The 20,171-nt window shown below is 39.1% G+C and overlaps 1 protein-coding gene across 1 annotated transcript; it reads left to right on the plus strand.

The window, feature by feature from the left end:
• Positions 1-18,483: 18,483 nt before the first annotated feature.
• On the plus strand, positions 18,484-20,084 carry LOC131467162 (GTP-binding protein Rhes-like). The gene has a single exon (XM_058640905.1). The coding sequence runs from the start codon at positions 18,714-18,716 to the stop codon at positions 19,338-19,340; it is 627 nt and encodes a 208-aa protein (XP_058496888.1). The 5' UTR covers positions 18,484-18,713; the 3' UTR covers positions 19,341-20,084.
• Positions 20,085-20,171: the final 87 nt, after the last annotated feature.

Below are 20,171 nucleotides of genomic sequence, written 5' to 3' on the forward strand. Positions count from 1 at the left end.
TGATTTGTTTCAGATCTAATTAAGGTGGGCTACAAGGTTCTATTTGGCCATTTGTTGTTTTACTTTTTCAAGTAAAACGGTTTATGGGAGTTTATAGGGAGATGCTTGTTATCCAGGTTTATGCAAAAAGCTAAAAAGTAGCTTCAAATATGCACTAATGTAATATACAGTAGCTAAAAGTTAGTTGACTAGTTGTTGATGTAATGATTTTTTTTCTTGAGAGAGTATTTTAAAGATTGTTTTGTGGGCTGGCCACAGATTATACAATTTCTATTATTGTCTATTCAAAACAATAAATGGAATTGCCATACAAATTCACAATCTCGAGTGTTTATGATATGAGTTTGCATGCATATGTGGCAAATATTGTGAAATAATAATATATTTTATTTCCATGTGTTCTAGAATCTACTACAGTCACACTTGATCTACAAATCTTGCCAGGTGACTCAACACATACAAGTCGGACTTCGCTCTCTACTCCATTACCTTGCTCTTCATCTTCACTGTCCAGCATTTCATCCCTGTCAAGCTCTTCAGAACCATCAAAACCATGTACATCGCACAGCCTAAGACAATCAGCCAACATATACAGTAAGTAGTATGAAACCTTTGAAGTCCCATGGGATAAAATGCCAGAGGAAGTGCAATCAGCCATTGCCAACAGCAAGAGACCTGCTCCTGACAAACAACGCCAGATGATACAAATTCTTGTTGATGAAATGTTTAGCAATATTTCTTGTGTCTACAACGACTGAACATGCAGTTCCATTCTTAATATTTGGATACTGTTGTCCATGTTCTACAGATGTTTGCCACAGCAGCCGGTGTTGAGCGCACCCTGACCCTCCCAACCAGTCCACGACTGATTCTAATGGGTAAGTGTCATAAAAGCATGACATGGAGTAAAGAACAAAGTCAGTCTGTCTTTCTGTGTCTCCATCTGTCCAATTTTTCTTTCTGTATCTGTCTCCTAAACTTAAGTTGTATCGTGGTCTGTCATTGATTTAGTTTTCTCATCATTCTTTTTGCTATCTCAAGTTGTGGAAACTAATGATTTGCAATAAGATAATTTATGATACTTCATATAAATACAGTAGAAAATGTGTGGATAGGTGTTGCACACTTGAACAGAGACTCAGTGTAACTTTTTATGTTCTGTCTTTAGTGTATTATTCTGCAAAATACAGACATTGCAATGAATACATCGAACACATTTCTGTCCAGCTTTCCTCTTAGCACTACAGTTCAATGTGTGTGTATTGACCTAAAACACCAGTTAAACAACAACAAATAGCTTTAATGCCACACAAACACATCAAGTTGCACAAAACATTACTGTTAAAAAAAATAAAGGGGTGGCTTTTTCTGTGAACGTCTTATCCACATATAAGGCCCTTATACCCATATTTATTTTCCCTAACTGTTGTCTGCATCTGTTGCTGGTGATGGAGTCACATTGGGACATTGGATGATCAGCATCGAAAGCCAGGTCATCTGTGAGGCATCCAAAAAACCTTCATCACAGGGCTTGCTGCAGTTTTCGCCACGTACTGTGTTCAACCTGCACTACCAAGAAGAAGCTGCAAGGACACTGGAGTTTGTTCAAAGGTAAATGAGTATATTACCTCTCTTCCCAGCTCTGTTCAGAAATATTGAATTGTCATTTATTATAAGCCATACTGGTATATTAACTTTTAAAGTTGTTGCCCCTATTGCCTACACATCAAAGCATAGCCTGCTTCCTTTTGGCACATATCTTAATTAAGGAATGGTGCTGTTCAGACTGGCCATGTCACTCTCATTGAGCAATGTGTCCTTCACTAAATGCTCTTCTTAAGTTGACAATAGACACCATGGTTGAGGAGCCTGAAATACAGTCTTCATAAAGTATGTATATGTTGAACTTTGCCAAAGATTAACTTTCCCAAAGATGACAAAGTTTCCTAATGCCACCCTCAAATCAAAGTTTAATAGATACTGTAATAATGGCAACAGCTGATCTGTTGTAATCATGAATCATGAATGTTTTGTTTCTCATAAATAGTTTATCAAAATGAGATCATTCTCTGATAATTATGAGACACTGGGGTCATTATCATAAAAATACATCCTATTTTTTTTTATTCAATTAATGTGATAGGGTTCCATATTAAATGCAAATGATCTTTATTTTATATATTTTCTCTATTATTACATTTTAGGCGCCTCATTGGGATTAATCCTGAGAGGGGAAGAAAGACCAGCCAGGGGAAGGTGGTGTCAAAGAAGACAGGGAAGCTGGTCCACAAAAAGGCAACAACGGTGAATCCCCATGTGGCCACTCTACTAAAAAAATTGGTGGATGACCAAAACTAGCATGGTTAAATGATGTTGAATTGGCTGATAATTTGTACTCTATGCTTTGCAAACAGTCAAACCAGACCTGGTCAATTTTGACCCGGGGAGGAAAATACAAAGTTTAATGAATGTAATGTTAGCCATCACACAGAAAAAAAAAAGTAGTAATGGTGTTTTTATGGATTTTGTAGATACTGAAAATGTTCAGCTTTAATAAATGCCTAATGTTGTAAGGCCATCTCTTGTCTGAGCCATTTCTGTGATAGCTATTTTAATTTATTATTATTATTATTATTATTATTATTATTATTATTATTATTGTTATTTCAGGGGTTTTCATTTTTTTAAATGTAAAAATTTTAAATCATTAGTTTATATCACTGTGAAAATCACATTCTACAGTTTTACAGTAATAAGTTGTTAATGGAGATTACTGTAGGAACTGTAAAATAACAGTATAACTGCAACCAAAGAGCTGACAGTATAATACTGTAATGTTTATTTTACATACAGCACAGTACTGTAATATCTTTACGGTACTAAACTGTTGTTGTAAATCACAGTAGGTACACTGTAGAATAACAGTTTCAAGCTGGCAACTGTAGCTGCCAGTAGTTTACTGTAATTTAACAGGGAATTTTGTTACAGTGTAGTTTTTAAAGGAATAAATTACAAACTGGAACCATAATTATCAGACAAGTGCATTTAAATAATCATTGACCACAGATTGAACGGCTGGTATGGGATGATGAAGTGTTTGGTGCTTAACCCTCAGCTCGGAGATACTGCAATCAAGGGCAGCTGCCCAGAGCAGCTTAATTCCCCACAAGTCTAGACAGTGGTGATGACGGCGGTTGAAGGCTGATGAATGTGATTAAGGAGAAATATAAGGAAGTAAAAAAAAGGATTCTTTAAGTCTTCCTTTTCTAAATTTACACTTTAGAGCTTTGTGAAAATCACAAGCTCTTCATTTTAAATTGTTAATACACTATTTTAAACATGCAGTACATTGTAAATAACTGCCAGATATTCAAAGTTATTCTGGAAAAAAATCACTTATTTTCATTTCTGACATTTCTCTGGCACTTTTATTTCAAAGCTTAGGTGTTAAAGGGTTAAACATGCAGGACAGGGGTCCCCGAGGACCAGGATTGGGAAACACTAACCTAATGTGAGCACAGGTTTGCACAACTATTCCTCTTAAGACACTGCGTTGACTTTCATTCATCTGGACAGACTAAACAAAGCCCTTATACAGACCAGGTTTTGGTCTTCATGAGGACTATTGGTCCTGACAAGGTCACTGTTCATGCCAGAAAAGTCCTAAAGATGTAACAAATACAAGAGCGCACACACACTCATGCTAATTATTTTCTAATTGAAGGTAAGGGGAATTCCAATCTGTGGAAACAGGTTTTCCAGAAAGGAGCCTATAAAATGGTGCTGTGGCCATTTAGATCAATACACTATGTACCCAGTGAGTGATTACCTCTCCCACTTCACTGCTCCACACAACCATTAGAGCTCCCGGGGTCAGTGGTTTACAGCCTTGACTCAGTGAAGATTATACCTCAAATCTGTGTTCAGACAGGTCTTTTTCTGCAAAATGACACAGACACACGCAGAGTTATAACTTATCTGTCATCTGTCTGTTTTTTTTTTTAAAACAGCTCTGAATGTGCTCATTTAAAGCTATTACTAATTAAAAAAAGATTACATCCGATTTGTGATAAGCTCGGTTATAAAGCGAGAGTAGCATGACGGCAGCTCTGTGTACGTGAGAGTCCAGCTGAGTCTGGCTTACAAGCACAGTGAGGGACAGTGAGACAGACAGAGGAAGAGAAAAACCTTTTGAATCAAGCAGCGAGCGTGAAACACAAGCCCACGTGCTACGAGAGGATTGTAGTAGTCGTCACTTGCAGTGTTCCAACTTCCACTGAGCTGCATGAGCACAGCTGACGGCTCACACAAACATGAACAAGAGAAGTGCTCAGTAAAGCAGCAGAACATTCTGTAGTTTCAACAATGAGTTATTTATCCCTTATGAGTGTGTTGTCCTTAGGGCTGAAACAGTTACTCAATTAATCGATTATTAATACATTACTAAGTGCGTTTTTAAGGAATTTTTCAGCTTCTTTTTTCAGAAAAGAAGCGGCTTTTTTGACAATCAAGGACAATCAGGTTCTGACGCATGTAAAAAATGATTCTCAAACTTCCAAAATTAAAGTATTTATTCCTTCCATTCCGTAAACTTAAACAATTCCATTTAAACTCAAATTCACAACCATTATTCAGTGGAAATATAATGAAACAAACCATTCTCCACGGTCAAAAAACTGTACGCTCCTCCTCCCGATTGAGCAACATCCAACGCTTCCCATTAACCTGAGGTACATCGCCTTTGCCTAATGGAGAGCACATCCTCCTGCTAAGTGGCATAAGTGGTAGGAGGTTCCAAAAACAAAAACAACACAAACAACTCTTACACAGGATATGTTTGTGAATATAATAGAAAGCTCACTCACATTACACCTTTATTTCCATCATTTGTCTGAATTTATGGCATCGCCACATTCATTAGACGTCATTCTCTGGGGGACATGAATGTCAAACGGCAGGTTGTGGAGGCATTTCAGAAGCAACTGGGTGATTATTTTACAATTACTATTACGTACTATTTGCTTGCAGAATATGTCTACACTACAATGCACACAAAAGGTTATTTACAGTCAAAATACCACGCAGTGTGTGGCCGTCTTGGTGCTTGTACAGTTGCACTATAGGTCCAACTGTGAATGTAATGGTCTCATAATGTCTGTTGTTGTTGTTTTTTCCTTTTCTGTACTGACTGTGGAAAGGAGCACATGAGTAAACTGAACACTGTTGTGTGTCCCTGCTGTTTAATTGGACAACAACAGTGTGAAACTGACAACAAACCTGAGCTGCAGCATAAAAAAAAGAAACAACAGGAGCAGATGAATCAGTGTGGACTTCCTGCCCGTTCTCTTGACTGCACTCATTTTCAAACTGCCCACGCTCTACTTAACGCTGCAGTGCATGTATATATTTTGTTTGTTTGTTGTTTTTATTCTGCCTCTGTTGGGTCTTGCAAAACTGTCAGACCTGTCTATCAAACCTCTGAACAAGCAGCAGTATTCACACCTGCAGCACTTCTTTGTGTTTATAGTCAGATTTCAATGTTTTCAGCCACTTCATTAGTGAAATGTTGCTCTTGCCTGCTTACCTCTTCCTGTTTGCAGCACGGGAATGTCGCCGGGTGACATGAGATTGAAATACTCCTATTCTGTACAAGTACAAGTAAAAGTACTCGAAAATGTACTCAAGTTAAAGTAAAAAAAAAGGAGTGATAAGTTAAGTACAGTACTTCCAAAAAAACATATTTAAATAAAGAAAACCTACTCAATAACTTAATTCATTACTTTCCTCCTCTGCTGACAGAACATCGCTGTATATATGTGACAGTCTTTACCATTAAACCTATTTCGGGCAGCCTAACGCCAAGAAGGAAGGAATTGGGCTTGCAACCAGAGGCTGGGTTGCCCATGAGCAAGGCACATAACCCCCGTTGTTCCCCAGGTACAGAAAGGTGCTGCCCATTGCTCCTGCGCCTGTGTGTTCAATACTGCTGTGTAAAAAAAGGGTGGCTTAAATGCAGAGGTCAAATTCACTGTCACTAATTCATGTGTGGGAAAAAAAACATATTATAACTAATTTCTTCTATTTTACTTTATTCTATTCATTTATTTATTTCATTCTACCAAACATTATGTTTCACCGTTTTTTACATTGCACAGAAATAAAACCAAATTTAAACTGTGGATCAACTTTAAGCTTGAAAATCATTATTTTATTGAAATTATAGTTATACAAAGTAAACTATACCAAACAATAAGGTATATATCGTCACAAAGCACGGATTGACAAAGCTTATCAGTATAAGTGATACTGATAACTGATATTAATAACCAAAAGGCAACAAGTCACAGCCTGTTGTAGCGTTAAAACAGCATAAATAACACATTCAAACGTCGGGGGTGAAAAAAAAATAAATGCACATAAATAAGACAAATTATCATAACTGGCATGAGGCGACACCACGATGAGTCATTTTGTATCTGCCTAAATAAACATGGGTATGATATAACTGTCATCTGACATGGTCACTTCTCTCACAACATACCAGTAAAATGAATCAGCGACTGACTCAGAAAATATGGATAGTTGTGCTTATAAGTGGTTTGTGTGTGTGTGTTTTCTGTGTATGGCCTTATGCACCTCTCAACAAGAGTATAGAGAGAACACATTTTGTAACTATAACAGTGATATGTGGTAAACGTGCAAGTTAACCAATGATCTCTGCAGTCTGCAGGGTGCAGGTCTCTGGCTAACAGGATAACTGTTACTGGCACTGTACCAAAGTCTCTAGGACATAAACAAAATCTGGCGAGCACCACAGTTGTCTTATCGTCAACATTCTTCAGCGTACAGGCTGCAGGTCAACGTGTAGGAGGATCAGCGACAGACTCAAGCATCTGAGCTGGCATCAGAGCAGCAGCCAAAGTCAAGTGCACAATTTGGTTTTAAGTGTTGTACAGCTGAATTTTCACAGCCACTATTGGCTCCAAAACAGCATCCACTGCTTAAAATCCCTGCTTAAAACTTTGTCTAACAGTGCTTTAGAAAGTCTTTAACATGGTTAACTTGGAATGATTTGTTTTTGGACATTGAGACAAAAACTCAAACAAATGTTATTTAAAATATGTGTTATATTTCAAATTTAACACGCAGAATTTGGAGTTTGTGTATAACTGCAGTGTTTTTTTCTAGATAAAACTTCTCCTTCATTTTTAATTGTTAATACACTATTTTAGCATGCAGTAAATCGTAAATATTTGCCAGATATTTAAAGTTATTCTGGAAAGATGGGCAAAAGCACTTACTCACGGGACATTTTCTGGCCCTTTTACGGTTAAAATAAGCAACAACAAAAAAGACCAGACTGACATTTTGAGGCTTTGGTGTTAAAGGGTTAAGGAAGAGGCCAAACTTCTACAAGCTTTTCACCCTCTGTAGTCTTAGTGAACTAGGAAGACCACACATCTCAGTTTCCTACAGTGTCAATACACTCCCCTATCTTGCAAGATGAATAATAAAAAAATTTAAATCAGAATCTGGATCTGGATCTTCCAACAAAATCAAATATTTGTTTCTAGGCCATGACCTAATCATCAAGATATTCACTATAGTGAAGTTTTTGGACAAAACAAGACATTCCAGGTTGGAGAAACACTGATCAACATTTTCTGACATTTTATGGACCAAACGATTATACAGTTAATCGAGAAAATAATCGAAAGACGAATCAATTACGAAAATAATCATTTGTTGCAGCCCTAATTGGTTTATACATTTCTTTACAAGGGCCTCAATTATTAAGACGCAGTGAAACCACATGTTCACATACTAAAATATCCTTTTCCATTAGAAAACTGAGCCTGTGGCCACAGCAGCTGTGTCAGTGACAGTGCCCACATCCTGGTTACATACTGTACCAACAGGGAATGAATGCTATTAAACCAAAAAACGCTGGCAGAAAGAAGGAGAGTAAAACATAACAGAAGTATATATATATATATATATACATACATACATACACATATATATATATATATATATATATATATATATATATATATATATATATATATTCTACTCTTAGTGGCTCATTAGCTGAGCGTCAGTGGCTTTCCACACTGAATGAACACACTAATTTTTAATGCAGATATTAAAAATGCATGGCATTTGCCAGTGAGCGTGAATACAAACTAGCACCGAGGAGAACTACAGGAGCGCCACATTTGGCACTAATTATGAAATCTTATGATGGCTATACTTTGAAAGATTCCCACTGTCTTTGTTTTTAGTGTGAAAGCAGTTTGAAAACAGAGCACAAAGTAATGGGCATCAAAGTGTGGGAGGAATAAAATGTAGGGCGACGATCTGAGGCAAGTTACACAACACGTTACAGTGTCTCTCCACATGAACCTTCACCTCCAAGAGTACCCTTACTAACGTGGAGGACTCTTGTATTTGCCACTGCTAGAGCAATTACGCTCTTCTCTTTTTCTGAGAAGAGGTCATTATTAATAACGTGCCATGGGTGGCTCAAACAGAAACACAAATTATCAGGACTGTGGCTGCCTGAGACTGCATGAAATTCACAGACATTTAGACAGAAGTTGCAGCACGTTCCTCATCAGCAAACCCTGAACTAATCCAAAGCCGAAGACAAACATGTAAAAATCTTAATTACAAATATGCACACTGTGTACACATCTATACACATCTAAGCAGCGAGGTGAACTGAAAACAAAGTTTGTCGAAATGTGTCTGCCTTCCACATTTTCATTTTCATTTTCATGATCTCTGGAAATGCCGCCGCGATGAACCAACGGGATGTGGCGTGACTGATCATCCACCTGTCACACTTTGTAGCACAATGCAAAGTGACAACCCATCTGACAACTGATGATGACTCACACGTGCCCGCAGAAATAAATGTACACAGAAAGTGATGTAACACAGAACCTACAGCGAACCATGCAGACACTCTCCGACCGTGAAATGTATGTGGACTGAATGCAAAAGGCAGTGATGGATTTACGAGAATTAGATCCACTCCTGTTTCATATTACTCAAAATGGATGCAGCGGAACTAGAAATAACAGTCCTGCAACTCAACCAACAGCAGAACTTCACTCTGAGATCAATACGTGTAGTGAAGAAGCAGAGTTCACACCCCCTTGTTTTGATATTCAAACTTTAGGTCCGCAGTCTCAGGTTGCCAACCGTTCCATAAAATAAGGATCTGTTCCGTATTTGAAAGTTCAGAGACATGCTTCGTATTTCCTTGTTTTTGATAATCAAGTCAGTGTAAACACATGTGATAAAAAGTAAAGATTAGTCAAATGACAATGTCTGCCATTCATTACTATCCAACAGAAAATGGGCGCGTTTAACTGGTCGTCCATTCACTGTGCATCCTCTGTATCGACAGCAGGATCATTTTCATTATCATATTGATTTTCACAACCCGTATTTTGTTTGATAGAAACACTAATGTAAAGCAGCATAACTGCATCTTTTGAAGTGTAAAAGTTTGTGGTGTGTGGGCTTAATGTAGCCTATGTAGAGTGTCAATGTATCAGGCACATCTCAGTAGAGAATGTGAGAAGGTCTGATTCACTACATAATGTTTGGTTTAACTTGCACAGCCGTATGTCCCACATTGTAAACAAAAGGAAATTGAAAACATTGTATGATGAATGAAAAGGTCAAAACAAATACACGTCATATGAACCCAAAAAGGCCCTGCGATGGACTGGCGAACTGTCCAGGGTGTACCCCGCCTATCGCCCGATGTAGCTGAGATTGGCACAGCACCCCCCGCGACCCTCTGGTTGAGGATAAAGCGGTAGATGATGATGATGATGATGAACCCAAAAAGCTTGTATGAAATCTATTCACAAAGGCGAAAACTACATTTTCAAAACAATTCAGTTTCAGTAGATTATTGTGTTTTGGTTTCTGTTAATAAATGTTTTCCTCTTTCAGAGGACTCAGTGGTGAAACTAAAGCACTGAACCAGAGCAGCTAAATCAGTCCGGCTGTTGCTGGTGAAGAACTACTGTAATGTTCAGTTTAACTTCATCTGAATACAACAACGCTCCACTAAACAGCCATTAAAAATGTCTTCATCAAACAGTTCAACACTACGCAACTAAACTAAACTAAACTAAACTAAACTAAACAAACCCACTGTACACATGTCAAAACCAGAGGAATACCACTGCTTTAGCTTCATGCTAACAACACAAGCTACACATATGAGTACAACACTGAACCAGCAGCTAACGAAGAGCAAACAAACAAACAAACATCTTACACAGTGATGTACATAAATGTCTTACCTTTGCTTCTTTGTCACGATGAAACTCTTAGGTTCTGTATGGTCCTACTGTCCCACACTTGTCTAGACTATTTCTGACCATTTTGTACTTCCAGGTCAAAGTTCAGCTGTGAAATCAGTCCAACCTGTTCAATTCACAACGAGGGCAGCTGGCAACCAGCGTGATGGGTGCATCACTACCACCTTCTGCTCCGGAGTGTGGATCAGAGATTATTATAATCTACCAATTCATTCTTTCTGTTTCATAAAATCAAAGAAAATACAGTTTTTTTGTTTCCTTAACAGGTTTTTGATCCTCAGAACCTGAAACTCCTGAAAATATACCCAGGTCTTCTCTCATCTGTCTTCTTTCTTAAAATATAACATTCTATTATTCTATTAAATTAGGCGTCATTCATTCATTCATTTTATTCACACCTTTAGAGGCTTTCTGTTGAATCTATTGACAGTTTGAATGAGATGCTCTTTGGGCTGCTTAGATACTGCCCCACATAATAGCACAGTTCAATTATATTACACATTGGGACATAATGAACTCTGTAAAACTATAGAAAAAAATTAATTTGCTTTGCTTTGCGTTGTGTTTGCGTAATGTTCAGATGACATAAAACTAATGGATTGAAGCTTCATGATTATATAGGTGATATTCACTCTAATGTGGGACCTTTTGTTAGGCAGGAATGAAATCTGTAATCTTTTTAACATAATTCTTAATCACATCATTACACGCTGAATATTTATATGTCAAACACACCAGGGTAATAAATCAGCAGCTCATTTTCGAGGTATAATTTTGAGCAGAGGCATGTAAAAAGGGATTTAAAGGACGCTTTCGTTCACAAATGAGAAATAACGAATGCTTTCATGTTCATCATTTAATTAATTTAAATGCAATAATGTTTTTGAAATGGCAAACATTTGGTTCTTCATCTTATATAAATAAATATATAACTTTATATTAATCATTTGAAGCGTGTCTCGGATTCAAAGTTTGTCTCCACAGCTTCTCTATTATCATTATTATCATCTGTAATAACTAGAAATGTAAGTCCACGTATAATCTGCTCCTCTGGTGCGTGGTGTCAGATAAAATCATCTTCAGATTAGAACAGACCGTTGGTTGTTACAGTGAGAAACTGCACAGTGTCATATTCCTCTCCTGCTGTCTCTATCCATCTCCCTCACACACACACACACACACACACACACAGAGCAGGTGTATATCCTGAGGATGTACATGCTGAGTGTCCGTCTCATTTTCAGAAGCATTTTTAGGAGCAATGACTCACTGTGATAGCGACAGTTTTATTATAGACCATGCAGGACACATTAATCCATGAGTCATCAGCTTGAGCTGATTTCACATACACTTCCTGTTGACTCTCTATTTATGCAATATCATGTACTTTTCACCGATTGGTGACAGTCAAACATTTGAGCTATTTATTGTTTTGCAAACCTGCACATCATTCCATTTTCTCCAAAGAACGTAATCAAATTTTCTGGCTAAATAAGGTTAAAATTGACATCATACATTTACACGAAGCAAATCCCATTTCACCCTTGTGTGGTGTTCATTTGTGAACAAATAAATACTGAAATATCCCCGCAACCCATTTTAACTTCAGTGAAAGCCTTTGCCTTCCCAAGTATTAAAACCACTCATTCTATAATGAGTGCGTCTCATCGGTGCCTCCTTAATTGGCCCTCAGTTATTTTCCTAATGAATTGTTTTTAATTCCCTTCAAAACCAAGTTTCCAATCGCTGACTTTATTCTAATGTCAGCAGAAATATTCCAACACCATATGTGAAGAGTGGGGCAGAGAGGGTGTGAATAATTGAACCACTTTATCCTTGTAACATTATACTTTTCTTTCTTTTCTTCTCTCCATGATTTAGATTCAGTGATCGGCAGAGCACGTTTCACTCGATCAGTATTCTGAAGTTGTGTCTTGTGAATTGCAGCATATTAACATAATGCTATGAATCTTTTTTTTTTCCCGGGCACAGGGGCAAACAGCATTGATCAACACGTGCTGCACACACATTATTTATTTATTTGTTTGACTGAAAGGAGGCAGTTAGTGTGTAATGGCTTTCGAAGTTGGTTATTACACCCAAGAGATATAGCTAATGTGGTGACGGTGCAGCGGGATGTTTGTCGAGTAAAAGTCCCCTGGTGGTGTTTATTTATCTCCTGAGACGCTTATCAACGAAGCACCACGAGCATCTCTCCGTGACTTGTGCAAGCATTGAAGCGTTTGACCCAAAACCACTTTGGTTTCTGAAATAATCCTATATGCGGTTTTAAATTAAATTAAATTAAATTAATACGGGTTTTGGTTTAGGATATTGATTTAGCAGTATTATCCATGATCTTTTTTTAATTACAATTGTGGCAGTGCATCAGAGGTAAACACACAAAAAAACAATCATAGCATATTACAAGAAGATTACATGACATAGGACAGAAAACGACTTCAGCTAAAATAGAGGAGGGCATGGTAAGAGTAATAGTCAGAGTGCATTGAACATCACTCCAAAGGTGATACTGTATTGGGCTTCACCGTGATGCAGTTTGGAAGCAGGACAGATGGAGCCCTATAAATAGCATGAGTGCGACCTGCAGGACACACGACGAAGGAGAATAGAAGAAGACATCTTATCTCCTCCATCTATGGATTATATCTCCATGTTTCAGTGAAGAGGAAAAACAGAGAGGCTACACGTGAGGCATTAGAACCGAGGTGAAATGGTGACTAATGATTTTCTACCCTATCCTTGGCCGTTTACAAGAATACACACACACACACACTCATGCTCATGAACAATACTGAGATGTACATCCTCAAAATCTAGTGCAGTGGTTCCCAAGCTTTTCATATTCCCGTACCCCTTCAGACATTTGACCTCTAGCCATGTACCTCATACTCCCGCACACTTGAAAAAAGAAACTGTGTCTGTCTGTTAGATTTAAAGAAATCTACTGCAATGGCTGCATGTCTATTGACATTATATATGCCCTGCATCACTTTGCGTACCCCTGGGGAGACGAGTACCCCACTTTGAGACTCACTGATCTAGTGTAATGTAGAGTTTTTTTGTCCAAGATTTTGTCAGCTCCTTAAACAGCTGACTGTTATCTTTAAAGTAAGTAAAGCACTTCTTTTCCAGCAGAGTACAACAGTGAATATTATGGAAAACAACAATAGCACATAATCTGCTCTTATGTAATTGAAAGCGAAAGGACAAGGTGTCCGCTCTCTCTGGTCGTATCTGGTGACCATTATCTGCACATGTCCATCTGTACATTGACGAAGATGAGGACACTGATAGTGGTCGCAGCCGCACAGGTGACTCGCTTGTTGACTTACATGATCCTGGCAGACATCCCATCAGTTCATCAAATAGAGGAGCACAGCAGCGATTCCATTTGAAGCTTTCATACCTCACAAACAACAATAGCAAAAAGTGTTCTCTTAGCTGCTTGAGCTTTTCTGTCCAAATTAAGCAAATCTTGATTTAAAGCAAAACTGTAAAAAGGGAGGCAACAAAACATGTGTGTCCATTTAAGACATGAGGTTCATGGCAGGAGCAAAAAAAAAAGCCTGATGATGTCAATGATGACATAGTTCATCATCAGCTGTATCAATTCTCTTATTAATATTTACTTCTCACCTACTGTACATGTATGACTCATTTCCATTGCGGTGACATTGTAAACCACCTGCACACTGAAGGGACATGTGAAGTGGAGTCACAATACAGACATTCAACATATTTATGTCTGCGATGTGACGCGCATGGACGTATCCTCAGCTACACCACCAGCTAAAAACGGTGGTCACTGTCTGGGAGCTACGTTCCGGTATAAGGAGGTCTGAGATCCCATGAAAGCACTAAAACCACACATCTGTGGGGGAGTTGCTATACCAACAGATATTAGGTTAATCAACTATTCCATATACAAGATGGGAAAGGCTGAAAGAAAACACTCCTATGAATTGCAGTGAGTGCACAAAGAGACAGTGTTCACTGTTAAATATAGCGCACACTGTGCCGGCTGAGGTAACACAAGTGTGAACTCACTTGGAGGTTAAGTATGAAGCATCAGTCGAGTGCCTGAGGCAGTAATGCATCATTACAGACGCCATCTGCCACAATAGAGGGAAAAGAAGTCCTGCAGCCTACTGTTATCATCGGGCCTTTTATTGAAAAGTGGTCGACATGCAACCATAACCCTGGCAACTGCTGCCATCACACTTCAGCATCACCACAAGAAAACACAAGTATTGATTTTTTTTACTAATTTTTACAAAGCATTGCTTGTCTAAAACCTGTAACCTTCACCAAATGTGAATCAATCTGGGGAAAAATCAAACACACTTTTTCCTCCCTGTATCCAGAAATTGTTTTGAACCCACTTGATTCATTGCTTCGAGGGTTATTTTACAATACTCATTTTTATGACTGCGATAAAACATCTACAGTCCCTCCCCAACCCCAGCACGTGTGAGGATATTCCAGCACTGCTGAAGGTTAATTCATGCGTGAGGGCAACATTTATATTTGGCATCTGTCAGATCTTAACACCATCATTTTGACAGGGTGACAGTGAGTGCAGCACATGTTTTTCTACACGAGTACATCAACAGAAGTGGTTCTTCCTCCTCCGTGGGCACACAAGGGTCACGAAGCTACCAGAAAATCAAATAAATAATAATCAGGTTTATCTGTTGAAAAGACCAGATCTGGATCCGTCTTTTATGAAGACTCAGTTCCTTAGAGGGCGAACTGAGGCATCTTAAACCTTAAACCAGGTTTAAGGTTTAAGAAAAGCAAGTCTCAACCCGCAAAAAGCCCTTTAAAGTTGACGAGCCAAAACAAAAATGTCCTCACAAAAGGTTTTAATCAAAACTGGTTTCTCCAGAATTTAAACATAAAGGTTCCAGTATCCAACCACCTGTTCAACTAACATAACGAGAAGTGAATTTTAAATGAAGTGGCAGAACGTTTCTGATGTTCCTACATCCATGTAATTAGAAGACATTTTCAGGACAAAGACGTTGCAGCTAGTTAACAAAGCAAAGGTAGTCGTGTAGGAGCAGGTGCAGTAACCCGGGAGCGAATGGTGAGTGTGTGTTTTTATTAGGGCTGAACCATTTCAAATAAATATGTCATTGCGATTTTTTAGTGGTCATTATTCTCATTTGCACTGGAAAAACATATGTAAGAGGATTACTGTGTGACATTTGTGCAGATCTGTGAGAAGCAAAGATGTTCTCTTCAGTCTGTAGAAAAAGACGTACAGGGTTTGATGTGTAGATCAATATCGCGCCTCCTGCGGTTTGAAAATGATATTGCGATGTCAATAACATTTAAATTAATTGTGCACATATTCGAAAGATCAAAGTCAATTTTATTTTTTTTATAGTATTTGGTGGGGGGGGTTATTACAATGTGTCACAGTAGACAATGGGATTATTTTACAACCTCCCCATTTCTTATTTTCTTATCAGGCCTTTTTCAGTTCTTAATCCACAGTTAGAATTTTGTCACACGTTCTCAGCCACTGTTTTCTTACATATACAGTATCGTGGAAAAGTCTAATTAATATTTAGTGTGGCCTGTGTTTACCTTAAAACCAGCATCAATTCTTATTAGTACACATGCACAACATTTGGGATATTTATAGGATTATAAACAACTGTATGATTCACCTGTTACACCAAACAGGTGCTTAGGTTGAAACGCAGTCATTCACTGAAACAGGAACTACGGAATCGCCAGATTCTGTTACCAAGGTGAGGTTGTGGAAGACACTGGCAGGTCACAGGTCACCATGGCGAGACTGAGTACAGCGATAATACACAAGGTACTTTTGAAGGAGCACAAAGAAACACTGTGGACACAGTGTTTGGTCAAGGACATCGTGTGGCAGATGAAAGACACATCAGGCTTACTTCAAATTGGAAGCTGACCAGCAGTGTCATCAGCTCAGAACTGGCAGACACATGTCCGACCCAGGTACACCCATCTACTGTCCGGAGAGGTCTGGTCAGAAGTTGTCTGGGATTACATGAAGAGGAAAAAGGATTTAAACCAGCCTCCTGTGGTTAGTTCTCAAAGTTCCTTTATGCAAGTGTACATATACTGTATAAGAACTGATAACTGATGCTAGTTTGAAGGCAAAAGAGGGCCACACTTTCTTCCGTTCGCCCATTCTATGATTTGTAAATTGATAAAAATCGAGAAGCACTGCACCACTCTAATGTAAAGTATAACCACACGTTAGGTATATGCCGTGCTTAAGGTCAACGTTCAAATTAAAAATACATCTTGCTAATTGTTACTTAATTTGAGTGTTTGACCTTCACTGCGCAGAAAGCTCTATGTGCAGCATTTGAGACTAAAAGGCTGTTGTCATGGTAACCTTGTAACCTAGCAAAGTATAGTGAGCTGTGCTCTAAACTGAGTTAAAGACTTGTGTGTATGTGGGAAAGCAAGACGTTATGAAGAAAGCTTAAAGCTTTCCGGACGTTTGAAATGTCCAATTCAAATGATAGACTTGATAAAGCCAGTACTTTGGGTAAATGTTCTCTATAACAACACAAACCATGAGCACACAGAGGTGAACATGTAAATTCACCAATGGCAGATTCTACCACAAACCAAGATTTCAATTCCACAGCAAGAATTGCAGACATCAAGGTTTGTCACACAGTGTGGCAGGACTAGGGTCCCCCGCTAATAATCTCTGCTTCATCGCCCATCAGGCACATCAGCCTCCCGGGGAGACAGTGTTATGAGTGAATATTAAGTGTGTTGGTCAGACAGCAGGAGGGGTTACGGTGTTCCCCAGGGCTTACCGCAGTTCCACACTGTTTGCGAACCTAACAAGGCAGGGAGAGGCACCGTCTCCAAGACGATGCCGGTCTCAGGGGAAATTCAGGCAGTTCACTCCTCCACGACTAACTCTGACTAACTGGTGGCTGGCAGGACTCGTCCTCACAGTCGGAGAACGCACCGTGTCTCATAGGACACGAAGGACAGCTGAAGGTGATTCACACAGACATACATTGGCATGTGTGACACACGTGATCTATAAGCTGCTTTCTCCAAGTATGAGCAACATTTCATCATTTTTGCACTAGATGCTAATCGCACAGTTGAAGGCATCAGGCTTTTTTATGTTGTGTCTTTTCACTACTTTCAGTACTGGGGTAATGAAACAGCAGATACAGAGACACTGGTGTTACGGTTAAAGTGATTTTCTAGACCTTCTGTAGATCTATACCAAGAACAGATGGCAGGAAGTCAAACACAATCACAGGACTAACCACTTTAGGTTTCAGACCTCCAAAGGTGAACCATGCAAGTAAATTAGAACACACACAGAATGTATGTTAAGCTACTACTATTGGTTTATCAAACAGTGAATGGACAGACAATATATTCCTTACCTGACTGAAATAATGCACTAGTTATGATATATATATATAACAAATCTAGTGTTTCAAAAGAGGAAATGCACATTCAGAATAACGTTCTCAAATTTGATTTCAATTTATCCTTTCATAGTTGACTCTACTCATTAATGGTGAGGTAGAGTCGGGACATAAATGATTTATTATGTACCCAATATGCTACTTTGCATTCGTGACAGATTCTTTGCTGCAGTCTAATTACTGGGTCAACTCAAGACCACATAATTGTATTCATATGAAGAAGTGTCAGGGGGCACGAAACATTAGAATTCATGACACATCCTGTCGTTTGACTGTGGTTTGTGCATTTTAAGGTATGCTTTTTTTTTTTTTTTTGCTATGTAAAGACATTCTCTGTCACTTACATTACATGCTTCCTTATACTGCAACGACCGCAGCATAAGAAGAACAGACAAATGGGGTTCCTGATTCAACAGCAATTTCCACACTGCCTTCTGTTTATTCTTTTTCAGACATCGCCTCCTCTCTCCTGAATTGGCCCTTTATGCTGATTTGCATGCTCTGCTGTCATTGGCTGCCTGCGTGATGCACTTCAACAGGCTGCCCTCTGCGGATTGGCTGTAAATGCAGGGGGGCATGGGCGCTGTCTCACCATAACAGGAATAAAAGGCAAGATACGGGATTAGAAACACAGAAGACACCTAATAAGCAGGTCTGAAGAGCTTTGACAGCTTAAAAAAGAAAAAAAAGAATAACTGAAAGGTGAAAAAAAAGCAAACAAAGAAGCTCAATAAGAGAAACTTAGAAACTTAAGAGACAACTAGGAGTCAGTGACAGAGAGTGTTCAAATTCTGTGGTGTCACTTCTACAGCAGATAACCACCAAGAGGAAGATACATTTTCTTTGCTCATCTTAGCCTAAAAACAAGACTAGCATGTCCCTGGAGGTGAAGGAGAAGACCCATGTGCGTGTAGTGTTTCTGGGAGCAGCAGGAGTGGGCAAGACGGCCTTGATCCAACGCTTCCTTCAGGACACATTTGAGCCCAAACACAGGCGCACGGTGGAAGAGCTGCACAGTAAGGAGTATGACATCAGTGGGGTTAAGGTCACAGTGGAGATCCTGGACACCAGCGGCAGCTACTCCTTCCCTGCTATGCGCAAGCTCTCCATCCAAAACAGTGATGCCTTTGCACTCGTGTATGCTGTGGATGACCCCGAATCGCTGGAGGCTGTCAAGAGTCTTCGAGATGAGATCCTGGAGCTCAAGGAGGACAAGTACACACCCATTGTGGTGGTGGGGAACAAGGTGGACCGGGAGGAGGAGCGCCAGGTGTCCGGTGAGGACGTCTTGTCAACCGTAGAGATGGACTGGAACAACAGTTACCTGGAAGCTTCGGCAAAGGAGAACGCCAATGTGGTGGAAGTATTCAAGGAGCTACTGCAGCAGGCGAACCTCCCCAGCCGCTTAAGCCCCGCGTTGCGAAGACGCAGGGAAACCTTCCCCAAAGACACCGACTTCCGGCCTCCAATGAACAAGACCAACAGTTGTATTCTGTCATAGGAGGAGAAATGTCTTAAAGGATGGGACAAGAGATGAGCCGACGGGCGGTGTGCTGTGAACCAGAGTGCCGCTGGACTGCAGTCAGTGTTGGTGTGAAGTGAAGAGACGCCCGATTGTGAGAAGCAATCCGGACCAACAGATACAATTTGGGATTCACAAGCGAGAGAGAAACTGAGGGGGAGAACGAGGTTTCGAGTGAACAGAAACACACTGCCACTTGCATTAAACGAAGAGAAAAGAGACACACTCGTTACACAGTTGTTTACTTAATGTAATGTTGTTGCTGCTTATTTTTGGTGACATGCTGCTGTGTTTAGATCAATACATGGCTGGAAAATTTGTAATTAAAAACCTTCACTCACATCAAGGTACTTGTATGGTTTACCTGGGGAACGTGTAAATATATGTTGTGAGTTGTGCAGAATTTGTATTTGTCATGTACATTTTTTAGAATGTACTAATTCACCTGTAGCACATTGTCATGTTTACAATTGTTTGCATTCAATTCCAATTTACCATAAAGCACAATGCAACTCTTATGTTTAAACAGAAGGGGTGAAAGAGACAAACATGAACTTTAAATGCACTTTTCATTTTGGACTGATCATTCTAAATGATATTTCTAGGGATTATTTTATTGTTTCAGTTTTGTATCATCGCATCGACTTAGAAGTTACTACTCTGCTGTTTATTTGACGTGTAAAAGTGGAACGTGGATCTAAATGTGAAATAAAAGACTAAATAAAAAAACTGTTGTGTGGTACTGCTGATTTTAAGATGTGGTTTTTAAGTGAACTTAATGGAAAAAAAATATGTAGAGCAAGTAAGTCT

The sequence above is a fragment of the Solea solea genome, chromosome 10 (assembly GCF_958295425.1).
Source record: "Solea solea chromosome 10, fSolSol10.1, whole genome shotgun sequence".
Lineage (NCBI taxonomy): Eukaryota > Metazoa > Chordata > Actinopteri > Pleuronectiformes > Soleidae > Solea > Solea solea.

Bases quoted from the DNA above. Each gene is read 5' to 3' on its own strand.
- LOC131467162 (XM_058640905.1), top strand. From the start codon at position 18,714: ATGTCCCTGGAGGTGAAGGAGAAGACCCATGTGCGTGTAGTGTTTCTG.